At 46.1% G+C, this 20,179-nt stretch overlaps 1 protein-coding gene across 5 annotated transcripts in view; it reads right to left on the bottom strand.

Moving 5' to 3' along the window:
- Positions 1 to 20,179, bottom strand: part of SLX4 (SLX4 structure-specific endonuclease subunit) — a 28,995-nt gene that overhangs the window by 2,952 nt on the left and 5,864 nt on the right. For 2 of the 5 annotated variants that reach the window (XM_030958309.1, XM_030958308.1), the window contains exons 3-13: positions 18,484 to 19,180; positions 17,215 to 17,454; positions 16,134 to 16,308; positions 14,266 to 14,481; positions 13,131 to 13,345; positions 11,931 to 12,244; positions 10,156 to 10,432; positions 8,827 to 8,915; positions 5,716 to 5,862; positions 4,007 to 4,176; positions 621 to 3,079 (exon numbers count right to left, since the gene is read on the bottom strand). In XM_030958309.1, coding sequence (XP_030814169.1) covers positions 621 to 3,079; positions 4,007 to 4,176; positions 5,716 to 5,862; positions 8,827 to 8,915; positions 10,156 to 10,432; positions 11,931 to 12,244; positions 13,131 to 13,345; positions 14,266 to 14,481; positions 16,134 to 16,308; positions 17,215 to 17,454; positions 18,484 to 18,850 — 4,669 coding nt within the window. In that variant the 5' untranslated portion in view covers positions 18,851 to 19,180. The remainder of the gene's footprint in view (positions 1 to 620; positions 3,080 to 4,006; positions 4,177 to 5,715; positions 5,863 to 8,826; positions 8,916 to 10,155; positions 10,433 to 11,930; positions 12,245 to 13,130; positions 13,346 to 14,265; positions 14,482 to 16,133; positions 16,309 to 17,214; positions 17,455 to 18,483; positions 19,181 to 20,179) is intronic. The other 3 variants (XM_030958312.1, XM_030958311.1, XM_030958310.1) reach the window with 3 other exon arrangements.

Consider the following 20,179-nt stretch of genomic DNA (forward strand, 5'->3'; position numbering starts at 1 on the left):
CACATCTGAAAATGAGGCCATTCCAGGCTTTGTTAGAACAGGCAACATTTAGAAAGCAGTTAAAACCATGTTTACTGAATTCTGTGCAGTGGTCCTTCTCCCAGGAAACAAATTTCCTAACAGAGTCTTGATGCATTAAAAAATCAAGTAAATCAAGCTACTGGGGTCTGGAGTTAGATACTGATTTAATGACTCCAGTTTACTGATACTGTGAAGCACAGCCAGTCTCACACATCGTGTTCTAATCACCTCTTAAATCATTTAGTATGGCATAATTACTTAATTACATACTGCCACATCAGTTACATCAATCCACTGGCAAGCAGGCCTGTGTTTTGTTCTGCTTTGGTTGGTTTTTCTCTATCCATGAACCCACAGCTTCTGCAAGGAGTCCTGCCACTACCAAAGGACTGGTGACAATGAAACACTCCAGGAATCCCTCATTTAGACAGGCTCTTTCCCACAGCAAATGCCTGCACCTTCTTTGTGCCTGGCCCTGCCAACTGTTTTTCTGCATCAGAAAGCCCAAAGACCCTTTCAGCATGTCAAGTGCATCACAGGTAAGATAATCACTAAAATAAAAGCAGTCCAATAAATCTAGTATCAATACAAACTCTCACCAGGAGTCTTGACAGGATCTGTCCCACCAGCCCCTGCTGCAGCTGCCAACCTCTGAGACAGAGGAAGAATCTCTGGAAGTTCATCTTCCTTCTCTTCTCCATTCCAGTCATCCCAGATTTTGGAGTCCAGGTAACTGGCTCTGCTGCCCACTGATGAGCATGGCTCAATAGGGCTCTTCTCAAGGCAGTGTAAGGTTGTTCTCCTGCCAGCAGGACTTCCTTGGAGAGGTGTGCTGCCCTGAATTCCCTGCACCTGGACTGGGCTCTCCCCCTGCTCCTGCCAAGAGCCAGGGCTGGGGCTGCTGGCCATGCTGCTCTTTGCGGGGCTGACCTGGCCAGAGTCATGGTTGTCACCTCTGGCTGGGGACAGATACCCAAGGTGCCAGCAGTCATCAACAGGGATTGGGGGCTCCTCACACAGCAGGACACTGCTACCCAGAGAAGGCAGACTTACTTCCCTGTCACTGTCCTCCAGCTCAACTACACTGATGTTGATTTTATCTTCCAGTGGCTGCTCCTGGCACGGAGGCACCAGTGTGGGTAAACCTGAGATGTTGGCACATTTGCTTTCCCTGTTGGTGTGGCCAGGGGAGAGGAGAACTGGAGCTACTGGAGAAACTGGAAGGGGGTTCTTGGAAGAGGATTCTGCTGCTGGGCTGCTGGGTGGGCTCCTTCCACTGGCCAAGTCCTCCATAGGCAAATGTTTGTCTGACAATGTTGTTTCGTGAACTTTTATTAAATTTCCAGCTATTTCATGGTTACTATTACCTGCTGCTAAGTTCTTTGTGCTGAGATTAGATCCTGGACCCTTTAAAGAATTAATACTTGTGACCAGAGTCTGTGTTGAGAAGCTTCTGCTTTTGCTCAGAACTGGTGTTCCTGGCACAAGCCAGGAGGTGTCTGTGCCTGGAGACATTTCATTACTGAGCCTCTTCCCAGGGCTCGGGTTTGGGCTCTGTTTGATCTCTGTACAAGCACCTGTTTGTCTGCTGAGAGGAAATTCAGGGGACACCTTTACATCACCACTTAAACACACTGTGTCTGTATTGCCACATGAGACCTGGGCTGATCTCTGCTCTGTTTCAGGGACTGATGACTTATGGTCAGGTTTTGGTATCTCAGTACCTTGTTCCATGTCTGTACACTTCAGGTGCCCAGGGACTTCCATTTCCTTCAGAGCAGAGTCAGACTCTGGCAACTTCTTGCCTTGTTGTAACTCCATTTCATCATCATCAGAAGACAAAACAATAACATAACCCTCCTTGATCCTGTGAGCTGCAGCATCCTCAGTCCTGCCTCGTGATGACAACACTGGGACATGTGTGTGCTTGTTTGATTCACTGTGAGGAAGCTCTGCTGGAGAAACTGTGATCTCATTTTTTGATGCAGCACTCAGCTCCTTGGCTTTCTGGGAGTGTATTTCATAAGATGGGAATGATTTTTCCTTTTTCTTTTGCTTTGGTGTTGACACATGTTCCCTGGCAAACTTTCCTTCTGATTTTGGAGACGCAGGTGAAGAGCCAAGAGCAGGAAAAAGGGACACAAAAGGCTGGGAAGTTGGACTCCTACAAAATCCATTCTTACATGGAGAGCAGTCTTTTTGTGACTTACTGAACACTAGTGAATCATTAAGACCAACATGTTTTTCACTAGGGAACTTTCCTGATTCTTTGGTAACTTCTTTCACCGGGGAAGGTTCACAGTGATACCCCTGAGAGGCAGAAAACAAATGTTCATAGCTGTCATTTACATCAGTATCACCCTGGAAACCAGGAAACTGCTCTTCACAGTGATCTGCCTTGTCATGTGAGACCTGAGGTGACCTGGAATCCTTCACATCCTCACATCCCTCAACAGCCTCTCCTTCATTAGCACCATGGGAAGTTCCATCCCATTTCTGAGGTTCACTGTAGTGAGGCACAATAGAGGTCTGTGGATCATTCATGCTCTTGCACCTATTTACATTCTGCATCTTCTCTTCTTGTGCAGACAAATCACATTTAGATCTTTCCACACCATTGCCATCCCTCAGATCTTCGAGGCTGTTGCTTACTGAAGCGGATTCAGGTCTCTTTACCTCTTCCTGCTCAGTTTGCTGGTTTGTACCCTGGACTGCCTCGGTGTCACTGCACATGCTGAAGTCTGTTCCCTTGCTCACCTCTCTTTCACCCTGAGCCATCTTCCTCTGAGTTGCAGCAAACTCATAGATTTCCTCCAGCTCTTGTTCTCCCACCTCACTGTCATCTTCCTTCTGGCACTCAGGGCTCAGCATAGCTACTTCTTCCTCATCTTCACCCACCCACACTGACTTCAAGAGGTCTTGGAAGTTCTCAGCTCTGTCCTCACAATCTTCATCATCCCTCACAGAGATAAGATCATCTTCTGAATCCACTCCGGAGGACACCTGGCTCTCTCCAGTGCTGCTTTCACACTCTGCCATCAGTTCCCTCACACCAAATCTGCAGGGATACAATAGTAACATTAGTATTTCCTCCTCCAGTATTTCTTCACCATTTGGCTGTCAGATCACTTTTGTGAGTTTTGTAAGAAATGTACATGAGGATGTTGACTTTCCTAGGATGTACAAGATCCACTGTCCTCCTAAAATTCCAAACACCCTTTTCCAGGTAACACTCACATGAAAGTATCAGGCACATTCTTCCTTTTCTGTGTTTGAGACTGACTACACTAAATCCCCTTGGCAATGGGAAAGTCCCATGGAATGGCTGGGGCTGGATAATATCTGCCATGTGCAAGATTCCTGGCTTTTCTGAGTGACAGGGCACCTCTCTATATATATTTGGCAAGCCCCAACCATGTCCCACCCATATCTCAGCAACTGCTCCTGTTCCAAGCTCTCAGTGCATGCCTAGGACCACGACTGAGAGCATGGCTGACACAACACATCAAAGCCTGAGCATCAAATACATTCTACAAGTGTTGTTCAGGTGAGGTGAGAATCACATAACAGAAGTTGTGCTCATCATCTTCAACATCAGCTGCCAACAGACATCCTGAGACAAAACTCAGCCAAAGTCTGCTGAGCATATACTGAACACAGAAACTCTCACACAGTTTTCAGCTGAGGGCAGGATGTCTTTACAGGCAAGCTCCATTTAAGATGTAGCAGAAGTCCATGGAATTTGTAAGCCCTTAAAACTGCAATGAAGATGTCAAACTGGAAGATGTTCAGTATCTGCTGAGCATATACTGAACACAAAAACTCTCACACAGTTTTTTAACTGAGGGCAGGGTGTGCTTACAGGCAAGCTCCATTTAAGATGTAGCAAAGGTCCATGGAATTTGTAAGCCCCTAAAACTGCAATGGAAGATGTCAAACTGGGCTGAAGGCCTGAGGGGTTCCAAGCCATGCTCAGGGCACACACCTGGCAGCCAGGGCCTGCAGCTGGGGCCGCAGCCCAGCAGGGAAGTTGGTGTCAGCAGCGTAGAGGTAGCGCAGGAAGGCAGCCACGGCCTGGGCTGACACATCGCTCAGCAGCGCCCGGCGCGTCGGCGCCGCCCCGTCCTCCTCCACCAGCAGCCCCTCGCTGTGCACCTGGGCAGGGAAAGCAGAGTCTGTTTGCTGATAGAGCAACACAATCCTTGTTCCCATCAGCTCCCTCCCTTCCCTCGTGCCCAGCCCCAGGACCAGGATGCCAAGGTGGGGCAGTTAGGCAGAGCTCCCTGAGGAACAGGCCATGTCCTTCCTGACCCTGTGGCTGTTAACTTTGTTTAACTACTTGCCTTAGGCACATGTATAAAAGGTGGCCTTACAGTTCTCCACTTAGTTTTGCAATCAAATTACTTCCCAGCCCAATTTCCATCTACCCCTCTCTGTATGAGCTTCATCAGGTGTGTTTTGAATTTATTTGGAAGCTGCACAGGAGCAGGCTGGGCACTATTCAGCATAACATGCTCTGGGAACATAAGAACTCCCTCACTAGCCTTGCAGAAAGCACAGTCAGTGCAGGTACCTCCAAAACAAGAGTGACAAAACCTCTGTGTAGATTATTTAAAGTACTTCCCAGAAACTTCCTATTCCCTGCTCACACTTCCCAGCCTGGGTGACAGGCAGGACACACCAAGATGCATAAGGCAGTCTGTGCTTGCACAGGGACAAAAATGCAAGGGCAAGAAGCACTTTGAAAGCTTCCTTCTGTTATTATGATATTTTTTGAAAAATCCCTTTGCTAGGATTTTTCTCCTGAGAAGCTGAGAAGCCTCAAGAAAGAAATGTGAACAATAATTATCTGATTGTTTGGGAATGTGGTCTGGAGATCGTTTACCAACAGGTACATCTCTGATTAGTTCCATGTGAATTGATTTTAATTAATGAGCAATCACCATCAGCTGTGTCAGACTCTGAGGAGTCAGTCACCAGTTTCATTATCATTCTTGTTTAACCTTCTGACGTATCCATTCTCTTTCTTTGGTATAGTTTTAGTACATTGTCACCCTGATTTTTTAAGATTCTCTAAGCCTTCTGATGTTTACATTCTTGTAGAAAACTTTCTCGCACACTTTCTCTAAATAACTTATTGTTTTACTTTTTTTTATAGAAGAACAGAAATTTGATGCACTGTTGCCTTGTCCAGTGTCATTGGAGAAGTGGCACTTTCACTGTCTCTTTTGGAAAACTATAAATGTTAGTCAGAAAATAAAGTTCCCTTTTCTTCACCTTGAGAGCAGTGGTGTGTGCGCTCGTGTTGTTTTGTGTCCTATAGTGACAGAATATGATAATAAAATATCATCATATCATAAAATAATAAATCAACCTTCTGAAAACATAAAGTCAAATTCTCATCTCTCACCTCATCCTAAAAACCTCACAACACCACATCCTTCATTGCTCATGGGTGGAATGCAAGGATCCTTGACTCCCCATAGCCTCCCTGAATAGGATTAAGTAGCCAAAAGTTTCACCACTTTGTCAGGATTTATTCTGCTTTCCTAAGCTGAAACACCACTGCAGGTCCTGAGGCGTTGCCATTAAGGCCAGCAGTGCTGTGTGCTGGTTTGGGGCACTGGCTGGCTGTGGGATGGGGCAGTCTGGGCTCTCCTGAGCAGGAGCAGGAGGAATGGCAGCAGCACTCACAGCCTGAGCCGCCGCCGGACACCGCGCATACAGCACGAACAGGTGAGCGTAGAGAACCTCCCCGCTGTCCACCTGGAACTGGACATCACTCAGGTGGGGGTTGTTGACCATGGCACCAAAATCTTGAGCCAGCAGCCCGAGAGAGGACTAGGACACAGAAGGAACACAAAGACAGGTGTTAGGTTACACATGTCAAACACTTTCCCAGAAGAGTAAGAAGGGAGTGACCCAGTGTGGGCCCAGCCTGGACATACCACCTCTGCCTCCTGAAGGCACTCATCAAGCTTTATGAACTTCAGGTCTTCCACAGGACAAGCAGACAGGTCTAACAGACATTCCTGCTCTGTTTTCCTCTACTTTTTCACAGCCTGCCCATTGTGGAGAAAGGGCAGTTGTATTGTGTTCTGCTGTACTTGTGTCACAGCCCATTATCACCCTCAGATCTCACCACACGTTTCCTGCTGTGGTCTAGCCACAGCCTATAGCTGGCCTCTTGATCTACTGCCTCCCACCACAATTTTAGCAAACTGTAACTTCCACTTCAACAGACTTGAACTCAATTCACTACAATCAGGATAAGAGGAAAGAGGATGACTCAGGAAGGGGTAATGAGCCTTTCTTCTCTCTTTTTACTGTCTGGCAATGACAGCTGAGAAGAGCAGCTCTGCAACAAGGGCCCCCCACAGAATAAAACTAATGTAGGCAGCCAGTTCAAAGGAATTTATGAGCATGCTACTGAAATCTCTTTTGTAAATTCCACTCCGTTTTAAAAAAGAAACACAACTTTTATTACCATTCCAGAACTCCTGGCTAGAATTCTGGGCAGGGCTGAGTTACCTGTGGCTGGTTATGGTGACAGTAAGGTCAGGCCTGGGCTACGCTGCTGAAGGCAGCAAGGATGGCAAGACAGCTCCTCTGGAGCTGCTCCCAGGCAATCTCCTGAAGACTCAGATCCCTCCTAGTGTTGCAGCTCTGGAGGTGGCCTGGAGTGCTTCAGAGAAGTTTGAAACACCCTCAGATCACAGCTGGGCTGAGAAACTGCCTAACTGCACGTGAAAAGCAGTTTATGGTTAACACCCTAATCATTGACCTTGTGCTTTTCAAACCTACTGCAAGTTTTATTCCAGGGAACATCTGCAGGACATGCAGTTCCACGTGGAACAAGACAGCTCTTCATTTTCTTAGCAGGTTTCTACATTAGCACTGGGCTGTGGAGAGCCAACCTTTCAACTTGCTCCATCCAGCAGGAATTAGCAGCACACACCAGAACACTTCTCCCAGCCTTCAGAGGTGGGCTAGGAAACATTCTGCATGTTGTGGCAGTGCTCTGGACTGATCTCCAAAGGGAAGGCAGGAAACTCAGTCTGGAAACTAATCTGACTCCTCTTGTTTTCTTATTCTTGGCAGGTGGGATACCTGTGAGGCTGCTCTGGGGCTGCCAGCAAACACAGGCTCCAGATGTGACGTTCCAGGCAGCGAGCCCAGAACAGCTTTCCTGCTGGTGCTAAAATTATCAATCAAGAATGGGGAAATTAAACAAGGCCAGAAACCTCCTGGCTGCTCCATTCTCTGTGCAAGCCAAAGAAACTGGCCAGAAGGCAGCTCTGAGCAGGTATGAGCTGTGTGCTGGAGAACACACCAGAACATTCTCTCCTGCTGAGGAGGCCACTGAGACTGGACCCCACTGATGTGACCAAGGGTCTTCAGCACAGGGGATGTGTTACCAATGCAATGAGTGCACTTGCTCTACATGGTTACACTGTTTGTGCTCAGATAAAGCACAAATCTCTCCCACTGGCAATCCAGCTCTTCAACAACACTTCACTGGCTCAGGAAAACTATAATGGAAACAAAGAGTGAAAAAATGACCATACTTGTTTTGCTGGGAGCAACTGAGTCTCAACAACAATGTGAGAACAGTTTCTGTATTGCTAAAGGCCTCTGATTTAATAGAAAAACAAAACAAGGCCTTTTCCTGCTAAGGATAATTTTTTTTAATACTCCCAAAGAATATCTAGAGTTTCTGTACCAAGTAGTTGGGATCCTGAAGTTTAATACCAATTCTCACCTCAAGGAATTGTCTCCTTTTAGAAGTATCTTAATCCTTTAAGCACAATATGAAAGCATGTTGTCAGAGCATCAAAAATTATCCAGCATCAAAATGTACTTCCTCTCAGGGTATGATTATTTATTATCAAACAAAAGATAGTAAGTTTCATCAGATAAAGTGGATGACCTTGGTAAGAAAATGAATTAGTTTTACTTTGTATGAACTTAAATTGAATAAAACTGATTATACATACATGGAAAATTACACATCCTCTGGTGCATGTGGGACAAGATGACATCTACAGAACACCACAGGCTTGATAAAAAAATCATCTGTGACTTACTAGGATGAGTTTCTCACTCAGTCACCATAGAGCACACACTGATTTTCAAACTAGATTCTCTGTGTTCCCACAACTGAGGATTTTCTACACCAAACCCTTTAAAAGCTCAATTAGCAGCAAAACCTGCTCATCTTCCATGGCCCTCACAACATTCCACCATCTACTAGGCCTTTATGCCAGGATTTAGTACAAGTCAAGCAGTCCTTGCAAGAATTCCCCCTTCCACTGCAGGACGTGGCTTGGGGAGGAAGGAGCTCCATTCAGAAGCAGCCAGAGCTGGTGTGTGAGCCCAGAGGGAGCAGCAGCAGCTCTGTCTCTCCTGGGCTGCTGCCAGTTTTCTCCTGGATAACCTGGGCATTAAAGCAGAGTACTGTATAACATTCTGCATCCCTGCTTCCTACCCTCAAACACTGTCAGTGCTACAGCTCCCTGACCTGCACAGCCTGGCCTTCTGTCCCTGGCATTTAAATCATCTCTCATCAGGCAGGACAAGTACTGAACAATCCCCAGGCTCTCATGGGCATGGATGGAACACCCCAGGTGTGCTGACCTCACCTGTGCCCATGAGAAATCCTCAAGTCACTGTGAACCTTAAGCACCACTTTGTTTCCACAGATAGGAATGGGAAATATTCCACACTTCTTTGAATTGCACAAATGAACAGTTTTTAATTGTTATGGATGAATATATAAGGAGTAGAAAAAAAGGTTATCCTTACTCTTTTAGTGCTGCTCCTGAGGAGGCTCTTCTTCTTGGATGGGGGCACAAAGCCACTAAGTGGAGGATCACTGGAAGTCAGTTCTTCTCCTCAGGGAAGAAAATGCACATCACAAATCACATATAACCTCCTTGTGAGACAGAATGATCTAAGAACTCCTAAGAGGATCCTTGCTGTGACAGCTGCTGTGACCAGGCTGGCTGGGCTGAAGGCTCAGCCTCTCCCTCATGGCTTTTTGCAGGGTTTGGCTCTGGGTTGTGACAGCCTGAGGGTACCTAAGCACCATCTCACCGTTATTTATATACATTAAAGGGCCAGGGACCATCTGCTGCAGTTGAGCAGGGGAAGTGAGGAGTATATATCCAAGTGCAAATGCAGACAGGTGAGCTTAGGAACTGTGTTCTCGTTCACAGATGAACAGGAGACACAATAGATTCTGCTGAAGAGCCAGAGCACTTTAGGGGGCACCACTGCCCTCAAAATCTGCAGTTGTGCACCACATGCAACTGTGACTGGGGACATCAGAGAGCTGCCCACAGAGGAATTCCAGGTGTTGTATTTTTTCAACCCTGAGTAGGCAAAGATAAACTCCAGGTTTGTGTAATTGATGTCCAACACAAAATCATCCCTCTTGTGCATCTCTCATCCAACTGTCTCAAGACCTGAAAAGACAGTGCACAGAACACAAAGGCTGTCCAGGTAGAATCATGGAATCACAGACTGGTTTGGGTTGGAAGGGACTTTAAAGCCCATCCAGTCCCACCCCTGCCATGGCAGGGACACCTTCTATCTTCCTAGGTTGCTCCAAGCCCCATCCAACCTGGCCTTGGACACTTCCAGGGATCCAGGGGCAGTTACAGCTTCTCTGGGCACCCTGTGCCAGGGCCTCAGCACCCTCATAGGGAAGAATTCCTTCCCAGTATCTAACCTAATCTCCTTCAGTTTGAAGCCAATCTCCCATGTCCTATATGTCCTTGTGAAAAGTCCCTCTCCAGCTCTCTTGTATGTCCAAGATAAGCAGGAATGAAGATTTTGTTCCAGGCTCCCTCCTGGCAGAAAATACTTTGATTTCTTTAATTTTAAAATAAAATTTAGTATCTGCTGTCCAGGAATTCTCTTAAAAGCTGGGATTTATGAATAATTTCAGAAATATCAGGTTGATTTTATCTACATCCTATTGCAGGAAAATGTGCCCCCACAACATCACCTCTTGGATCAACACCAACAACCTGTGGGTGCTGCTGTGGCTCTCTGAGTCAGCCCAGCCACAGCCTGGCTCTGTGTGGCTGAAGGAACCAGGGCAGGGCTCACAAAGCTGCCAGAACTCACCTGGCTGCTCTGCTGCCTGAGCATGGCCAGTGTCAAGGTTCCACTGGGTAAGGGTGAGTCCTTCCCTGGCCAAGTCCACCAGGTCCTGCAGGGTCTGCATGTCCTGGCTTGGGGATAAAAGCTGCCCATCTCCTTCAGGGCCTGGCCTGGATCCATCAGAAGTTTGGCCTCCAACCTTTGTGCAAGTGGGTTCCTGAGAACTGAGGTCAGGCTGAGTTTGCTGGGATGCTTTTGGCTGATGAGATCCCACTGATGGCTGAAGGTTCTCTGGCTTATTCTGATCAAGTGAGGAGGAAAAACAATACACCAATAAATTAGATCTTGTTTCATGTATTTGCAAAGCTCAGAGTACAGGGTCTGCTGCATACTCCTGAAACATCTGTGAAGGATCACAGAGCATTGCCCAGGTACAGGGGATTCTGAGGAACAGCTCTCTGCAGTTCTATGAAAAACTCTCCAGAGATAAGACAGCTCTGAACAGAAGAAAGAAAACTACCATGGAAAATGCATAAAAGTTGGTTTCTCCAGGAGCATGTCTGTGCAGGCAACTGCCAAGCAGAGAGAAAGGATGGGAGAAATGCTCCCAATTCAACATCTAAATATTTAATTATAGCTGGAGTTCCTGGCAAAAGGCAAAAGTCACAGCTGAAGCTCTCCAGGTGCTTCTGTTTTGAGTTCTGAAATGCTTTTGCATTTTTACATTTTACATCTAACTAAATCAAACTTACACCTTGGAGTGGGTATTTTCCAGGTTTGGTCTTTGTTTCCCAAAAAATAATTTCGCTTGTTTATTTCTAAGTAAAAATAGTTCAGCCATTTCTGTGAATGGAAAGAATCAGAGGAAAAACACACTCTTGCCATGATTTTAAAGATATTCCTGCTTTTTATTTTTAAACTTCTCTGGCAGTTTCTGGCTTGAATGAAAGGTCAAAACTTCCTAGAGTGGAGTCCCTCCTCTCCAGCCTCCACCTGCAACAAGCCAGAGAAACATTGGGCTTTGACTAGGGAAGAAGTGTTAAATAAAGCACCTAAATATGCACAGTAGATTTTGAACAGGAGCACCAAACACTTCAAGAGAAGAAAGAGGGAAGAAAGAGAAGTTATATCCTTCTTGGAGAAAAGAGACTGAAAGAGCTTTGTCTGTTTCTGTGGGCATTTTATAAAAATACAGAGAAGTGGAAGAGGCAGATCCAGGTGGAACCAAAATGAAAGAGTGGAACTGAGACCTGGACCAAAGCTCACATGCAGCAGGAGGCAGTGGGATGCACAGGGAAAGCCTGAGTGCAAATGCTTTGCTGTACAACTCCAGGCACTCCCACCTTCTCTGTGCTAGCAAATATCAGGTTTCAGTTCAAATTTTTCTCTCCAGACCATTCTAAGTGCAACACAGGCAAAGTTCACACTAAAAATGACCAGAAAAAAGTGCCAAGTACAAAAACAAGAGCCAAGCTGCTGTAAAGATGGACAAACTAATGGCACAATGAGCAGGATGGGATCCCTTTACTCAGTACTCTCTGTTCCCTTCCCTTTTACTTTCTGGAAGCTCAAAAACCATGGTAACATGAACCTTGTTCTCCTCTCCAAAAGGCAGAAAGGAAAGTTCAAGATCCTCAAACTTTACTGGGTAAGACCAGGGGAGAACAGGTCATGGGCAGTGAGTGTGCAGAGAGAGGGGATCACTGGTTTACATTCCAAATCAGGAAACAGAAGGGATACAGGGCAAGTATCAAGAACTATGGCACACACATATCAGAGCAAGGACAACAGAGCCCCACCTGCACAGGCTTCCAGGGTACAATTGGAGGGGTCAAGGCTGCAGTGTAGAATGATTCAGGGTCACAGGGTCCTGTCAGAGCACTGATGTTCCATAAAAAGCATTTCTTGGCTTTGCACAATGGCATGAGCCAGGCTGCTTCTCCAGATTCATCTCCCAGAATCCTACTGATGGGCAGCTGAGGGGTGGGAGGGAATTCCACCTCTTCTGTCAGCATCATGGCTACTCTCTCCTGGATCCTCTTGTGGACCTTCTCTGGGTCCTGGAGCAGCAGAGGTGGGGGGGCACTGGTGCCTTTCCTACGCCTTTTTTTCTCTTTAAAAAGAAAAGGAACCCAAGTAAGTAAACAGCTGAACACACATGGCAGAGGAGATCAACACAGCAGCTTCTTCAGTGACAACCAGAAGACATGGGAACACAACTCTTAAGATTGTGCAGGTAGTCCAAAACCTCACATGGCCCTTATGGGAGAAATGAACTCCACCAACACACCTATGAAGGGTCCTTTTCTTGTGTTCTGGTCATGAGTGATATCAAACCACAGCTCACACAAACACTGGGCACCTTTCATTTGGAAATGCTGTGTCTTACTACCCTTGCCTACTAATGCCCAGCCCCAAATCCAACTGGGAGTTCCTATGGGCAGAAGAAGAAGTGAAGAGTGAAGTCTCCTCTCTGGACAGCTCTCAACCCTCTCCCCTCTCCCCAAAGGCAGTTGTCTGCCTTTCTGAACCCTTCTGCACTCTGGAATGGTGAGGCCCTGCTCAGCAGCATGTACTGGACACACATGGCACTGCAGAAAGGACAAAATTATATGAGATAATGCTGAAAAAGTTGCATTAATCCAGGCTGCAGCAGGAGGAATAGCAAAAGAATCTACTACAGGAGAAATAACAATCATATTTTCATATTATTTCTCCTCACTTCCACAGTTTACAAGAAACAACAGCTTAAGACTATTTTACAGATTCAAAAGAACAAATCAGTGAAAAAAAGCACAGGATTCCTGAAACCCATGGACATTCTGCTGTCATTCTTGACTGCATTTGGATACTGCATATTGTTGAAGCTCTGACAGCTTAAACAAACCAGAAACAGGGCTGTCATCCCTCCTGTATCCAACAGGGAAATTTTGGTGGAGAGCAGCCCCATTACTCCTGCAATACCACAGCCTCAGACACTAACTTGCTGTAACACATACCTGATCCTGGCTTCCATCTGATTGGCAAAGCAGCCACTGCTTTCACATTTGTAACTGATTTTGCTTGTTCCTGCTTTTCTTGCTCCAACAGAGAGCGTGACATTGCCATGGCAACCTGCAAATCTTCATCCTTAGGCTCCATTTTGGCCCTCTTCTGTGTTTTCCTCAAGTCCTCGTTGGAGGGGCCTTTCCTCTTTGCCCTGCTGGGCTGATTGCTGAAATCCAAGAATGCAGCAGGAAGCCCCAGTTAATGTGGCTGGATCAGAGACAACAACCACTGAGTACTCCAGAGCAGCTGTTCCATTTGCTCACAGAGATTCCCATGTCAAGCATAATAAAAACCATTCAGTACTTTTTTTTTCTAGCAGAGAGCAAAGGATTTCTTATCATTCATGGAATTTAGAGTAATTTAGAGAAGTCTTATTTTGGTATGTAAGCATCTGTTATCTCTACCTTGAATGACTTTTTCTACCAAAGGGGAACAAACAAGTTGAAACAGGGAGAAAACCAGATCTCCAGAAAATGCTTTCCCACCCCTCTGCTTGCATAGGGAACAGGCAATGGTCCTTCCTTGGCACAACAGGACTTATGAGCCCCTCCACAAACTCACTCAGGCACCACTTGGAGCACTCTGAAGATTCTGCTCAAATTCAAGTGAGCAGCTCTGTACCAAGCACATTCCAAAACATCACACCTGCTTCCTCTTTGGCTCAGGATGAAAGGATGTTCCCAGGACAGCCATGAACTGAGGAGCTGAGGCACTGGCACCACAGATGTCAGGAAAGGCTCCACACTCACACTCTGTGGTTCAGTCAATAAGCTCAAACACACCCATTCAGCTTTACTGAGCAATTGCCTCACAGAGCACAAATCATTGTGACAAACCACTGCAAGGTTATTTACCCCCCATTTTGCTCCTGCCTGCTGGCTTTTCAAGTCATCCACCACCTGACCTCTGCTGAGGGAAATTCAGATGATTTCTGCAACTGACTGCCACATCCTCCTCACTGGGTCATGGCTCAGGGTTCATCCAGTGTGCGAGTCAGCCTTGCATTTACTGCTCTTCCCAACCTCCAACATCTCTCAGCCCAAAGGAAGCAATCAGCATCTTTTATTTTTTTCTTTACTAGCTTACCTGGGACACTGAAGAGCTGCATCACCAAGAGTGGCCACCTGCAGCTGCACTGCCTGGAGCAGCAGGTTAGGAGGCACCTCCATCTCCACAGCACAGCGTTTCAGGTGGCTGACTCGGCTCTGGGGGGTTTGGAACTGCTTCCCACAGATGGGACACTCAGGGACCACTGGTTTGCTGCAGGATGACACCTGTGCTTCTTCCATCTCATCCAGACACCTGGGAGACAGTGGCAAAGCTTACCCATGGAGACTTTAAAGGGTCTATGCTAAGACTGAGGCCATTAATATATTAATATTATTAATACTGATATTATAATAGAAAGCACAATCACTTCTAATATCAGTAACAGCCATGAACATCCACTAAAGGAACAAGAACTATGAGCCCACTGCTGTGATGAACACAACATGGAACAGTTACATGGAGATAATTGTCTCAGAGGCACATTAAAAACATATTGCTCAAAGGCAAGTGCAGTGAATAACTCTGGAATCATAAAATCTCACATGGTTTGGGGTGGAAGGGACCTTAAAGGACATCTTGATCCATGATTCCCCATAGACAGGGACACCTTCCACTAGAACAGGTTACTCCAGCCCTGCCTTGAACACCTCTTGGAAGAAGGAGTCCACAGCCTCTCTGAACAACACACTTCATGTGTGTCCATCACTCAGTCCCTCTTCCTGCACTCATTTTAACATTCCAGCTCATTTATAAACCCCTGTTAACAGAAAAGGAGCAGCTGAATTGACACCATGCTCCAGAGTGCAGCATGATGAACTTCAAATAACTTCTGGTAGGCCAAAACTAGGTAAAAATTTGTACTTGTTCTTTTTCTGTTCTTTCCAAAGAGATTCAGGGTATGAAATCCTGGATCTGCAGGACCTATTACAAAAGTCACTCCCTGGTTAGGTAATCACACACACAGGGCTGTGCTAAGAGACCATTCAGGACTGGTGATTACTGTCCATGTACAGCTCCACTCCTGGGATGAAGACTGCTATAAAAAATCGCTGGCTGATATAACCTTGTAATCTCAACACATGATTACATGTTAATAGTTCAGAAAGCCTGACTTTCCAAAAAACATATCTAGCACTGTCACTCTTTTATAGCTCTTTCAAGCAGCACAAATGGTCTGAAAACAGAAACAACAGTAACACCTAGAAAGCTGCAGGTGCAAACAAGCCTGATCAATGGGAGCCAGTCAGTAACATGATGTAGGATTGGACAATTTACATCACTCCTGCTATCTGGAAGTGCTTGAATTAAGAATTTACAATCATTCAAATGTGTTGTTTCTGATATTTTGTCAACAGAAAAAGCACAGTTTCAATTTCCAGAGAATTGCCTGTGCATAATACATTGTGTTTGATTTTTATCACTAAGGAAATTGTTAAATGAAGGGCAGCAATTTCAATTGAGTCATCTCTCTGAGTAGCTCACATTTCCCTCAGCAAACAGCTCAGATACAGTGACATACCAGATGTCCTTAGATGAATTTTAGCAAAACAGAGCAAACACAACTTTGCTGGCTGAAATTAGTAGATCTCAAAATTTGCATTAGGGAGTCATCACTAATGGAATCACTAAGGCTGGAAAAGACCTTGAAGATCACCAAGTTACAATGGCAGCTCCTCTGCCACACTGCTAATGAAAGCAGATTTGGCCTGGCCACACACATGCAGGAGCCCTGCAGGGCAAGGCAATCAGCCTCTGCTTTCACACCAAAATGACTCCTTAATTCAAGCCTTAAAGGTAAAGACCCTTATGCAGAACCCCTGCTCCCACTTTCTCCCCTGGCTGGGCTGAGTGAGGAGTCTCTGGGGGCTGGATGGAAGGACAGACAGGTCCTGCTGGTGTCTGACCTGTTGACGTGCTGCTCTCGCCGCAGGCTGTTCATGGCTGTGAGATCCTTCTGGCAGATCTGACAGAAGAACAAACCTGCATCCTCCAGGCTTGCCAGGGCTTCCTCCTTGGATTCCTGCTGGAGAGCCAAAGCCAGAGCACTGTCGTGTTCCATGGATGGGAGATGCTGGGTATCTGGCAAAGAAGGCAGAGATGATGTAAGATGGAAAACTAAATCCTGCATGGAAGGTGAGAAACTGGTACACTTGTCTTTACTAAACCAGCCACACAAAAATTAATTGCAATCTTTCTTTTGCATCTTCACACCTGATCTCCACCAGGAAAGGTACAACCTGCTCCTTTCCAACACTCCAAGACTGAACTCCAAGACTGTGACAAGAAACTGGTACACTTGTCATTATTAGCTTATTAAACCAGCCACACAAAAATTCATTGCAGCCTTTCTCTTGCATTTTCACACCTGCTCTCCACCAGGAAAGGTACAACCTGCTCCTTTCCAACACTCCAAGACTGAACCAGCCCAGGAGCAGGAGGTGACAATTCACTCACAGTGCATCACATGTCAGAGACAATGAAGGGACAGCTTTGGCTGAAGTTTCTGGGGAAAATATGGAATTTTATATATCAAATAACACAGCAGATTTTCATGTCCATACAGAACCAACAGGGACTTGATCTCTAAAGAACCACCCAGAGTAAATTTGCTGTGAATTCCATTTATCAACACAGAACATATCACCTTAGAGAGTGCTTGGAGATGCACCAAAGATGGGGCTACCTAAGAGCTGCCTGACACTGTCCCAAAGGAAAGATGACCAAGTTCACTGATCCTGTTGGAATTTCAACCTGTTTCCAGAAAGACAATTACTCCTCTAGAATTTACATGAGGTTAATTCAGCCTTAGAGAAGAGCTGGGAAAAAAGTATGGACAATCCTTTAACAAAGTTTTCTCAGGGATCTGGAGTGATTTGCACAGCAAGCCACTAGGCCAGCAAGGAACAAAGCCCTGGGATCCAGGACTGCTCTTCAAGCAACCGTTCTCACCAGGCACTCACACCAGAGCCAAGAGGAGACACTTACCATCCTCAGGAGGCTCCTGCTCCTGGCTCCTGGCAGGGAAATCCCAGCTGGCTGCAGCCTTTGGCATGCTCCCATCCGAGCTGTGCTTCAGCTGCTCAGGTGCCACCCTTTTGAACTGCTGCATTCTCTCCACCACCAGCTCTGCCACCCTCACCTTGGGGGTGGGCGAGGAGCAGGATCCTGGAGGAGTAGCAGGAAGGAAGGCTAAGGTAGTCTGGGAACAGCCACTTGGAGGATTTACTAGAGGGAGAGAAAATACCACTTTTACCAGGCAGATTTAAACACACACTGGGAGCTTCTGGAAGGCCCTTCCCTGACAGCAGCCTGGGCCAGGCTCAGCTCTGCAACAGCCATTCTTGAAGAAGTGAACAATTTGTGTAGCCACAGTAACAACACTGGGGTTCTGTGCTACAGGGGCATTTGGAGAAATTTGTATCCCTTTTATAGGCAGGAATATTAAGGCAGCCACTTGAAGGATTTACTAGAGGGGGAGAAAACACCACTTTTACCAGGCAGTTTTAAACACACACTGAGAGCTGCTGGAAGGCCCTTCCCTGACAGCAGCCAGGCTCAGCTGTGCAACAGCCATTCCTGGAGCTGTTTGTGTAGCCACAGGAACAACACTGGGGTTCTGTGCTACTGGGGCATTTAGAGACCTTTTTATCTGTTTTATAGGCAGGAATATTAAGGAAGCCTTGCATGGTCTCCAGCAGGGACATGGAAGGCAGTCCCACAGCCCTGCTCTCCCAGCATTCCCACCACACAATGTGCCATTCCTGACTGACCCAATTTATCAATTTAAGGATTTCCATCACTGGTGACTGCATTCTGGCCATCATGTGTAACAGCTACTGAAGGACTAATTTTTTATGAATTAATCCAACACCTTTCTTAACTCATTCATGTTTTTGCCCTCGACAACATCCAGTGACAGTATGTCACCACACAGTGAAGCACTGAGTGAAAAAGCACCACAATACACTCTGAGCTTGCTTCTAGATGATCTGAGAGTACTTTTCTCAGCTCTGATACTGCAAAAAACAGTAAATAATCACTGGGCAACAATTCACTTTGTACCAAGGCTTCACCTTACTGAGGGACATCTGTCTACAGCACAGACCACACTCCTGGGTTAAACCTCCGTAAGGTGCAAACCTTCCAACAGTGCTACTGCATCCCCTCTGGATGGATTTCTCAAAACCTTCCCTGAGCTACAGAGTCCTTCCAGTCCCTGCCTATCTTCTGTTTGAACTGTTCCAAGTCACTTACCTGTCAGAGACCTCTGGCTACCCTCAGAGGTCCCTGTGCTCAGCTGGCTGGCAGGGAGAGGGCTCCTGGCTCCATCCCCCTGTGCAGTCTCACCACTACAGGCTGCAGCACCATCATCTTCTTCATGCACCAACGTTTGCTCCTTTGGGCCCAGATTTTGAAGGAAGTTTTTCTCCTTCACTGCTGGTGAGTGATGATGGGTTTGGCTCTTAGCAGCAGTTTTGCCTCTTCTCAATTTGCTTCGTGTTGTGGTACTCTTTGGCCTGTTCTGAGCCCTCTTTGTTGCCTCAGCATCCCCAGCCTTTTTCTTTGCCCCACTCAAAATATTTGCCCACAACTCTTTGAAATCATTGTCCTGTTCATCCATTGGCTTTCCAGGAACACTGTGAGGACTGGAGGGCAGGGGGAAGCACCAGAATCAGTTCAGATTTGCATCAGCCCTTCCAGCACCTCAGAGATGTCCATTCTCCAGATTCCAATGAAGTCATCAGACAGAGTGGGCACTTCCAACAGTTCATTCTTCCACACTTAATTCACATGCAGCAGAGCATGTTTTCTCTCCAAGGACCTCACCTGCTTTCACAAGCTGGTTCTTCAGAAGACTCTGGACCATAAGTTAGGCACCTCAGTTTGTGCAGAGCACGTGTAGGATCATCAGGGTAAGCTACAGAGCTTCAGAGAGACACTTATGAATGCCCTTAAACAAAGAAACAAAAGCAGGTGGTCATGCATGATGGTACAGGCAGATGCACTGTGGGACAAGGTGTAAATTGCTGAAGGAGAAGAGAATTTGCATGAAATACTAAGATTAGACACAGCACATATTGACCCCAAAAAGTGTCCCTATAATTGTACTACAGACATGCCCCAGCCACATCAGCAAAGGAGAGGAGAGATTTTAAAACAGGTATCTGATATGGGATAGGTTTTTGTCTTCGAGCTCTGGATTCAGACAATCCTTCTGTTACACAACATTCCTACTTATATTTATATAGCACAAAACCAGCAAATGCAGCAGGGAAAAGCTCCCTCCTTCAGCTCATGCAGTGATTCTGGAGTGTTGAACACTTTGAGACACTACAGTTTCAGAGAAGAGAGCCCAACCTCATCTGGAAAAGTAAATAAATGGAGCTTCTTCCATTAAACACATTCACCTTTTCTCTCCTCTTACTTCCACTGTTGCTCACTTAGGATTAGTTCTCCTCCTGAATTCTTCCCCTGAGTACTCAATAAACCACAGCACTGATCATGTTTCCCAAACTGCTGTCACATATATGAGGTAAACAGACTAAATAAATGGTATTTTTAAATGAATTTCTTAATCTTTTCAGCTACAGCAAGAACAGCAGTACTAGGCAGGGATTACCTGGAACAGCACTGGGTACAGTGTCCAGATGGAAATGCCATCAACATTAAAACTACAGCTCGATTCTTACATGTTTTCATTGTCCCCTTCTTCCTAGTCCTGAGTTCATGATGGTTCTGGCTATTTTACCAGGGGTTTTTATTGCTCCCAAAACCTACTTCTTTCAAATCTAAACCAGAGTGTTTCACTTGGAACGGCAGCAGCTGTGGTCCAGTTACTCCAGGAAAGCTCTGGGCACAGAAAGACTCAAAAAGCAGGAAAAACACATGGGGGATTGTTTTCTCAAAAGGCTTGGCTGCAGACATGAGAGGCTGAGGAATGCTGGTTACA

Source organism: Camarhynchus parvulus, chromosome 14 (genome assembly GCF_901933205.1).
Source record: "Camarhynchus parvulus chromosome 14, STF_HiC, whole genome shotgun sequence".
Classification (NCBI taxonomy): Eukaryota; Metazoa; Chordata; class Aves; order Passeriformes; family Thraupidae; genus Camarhynchus; species Camarhynchus parvulus.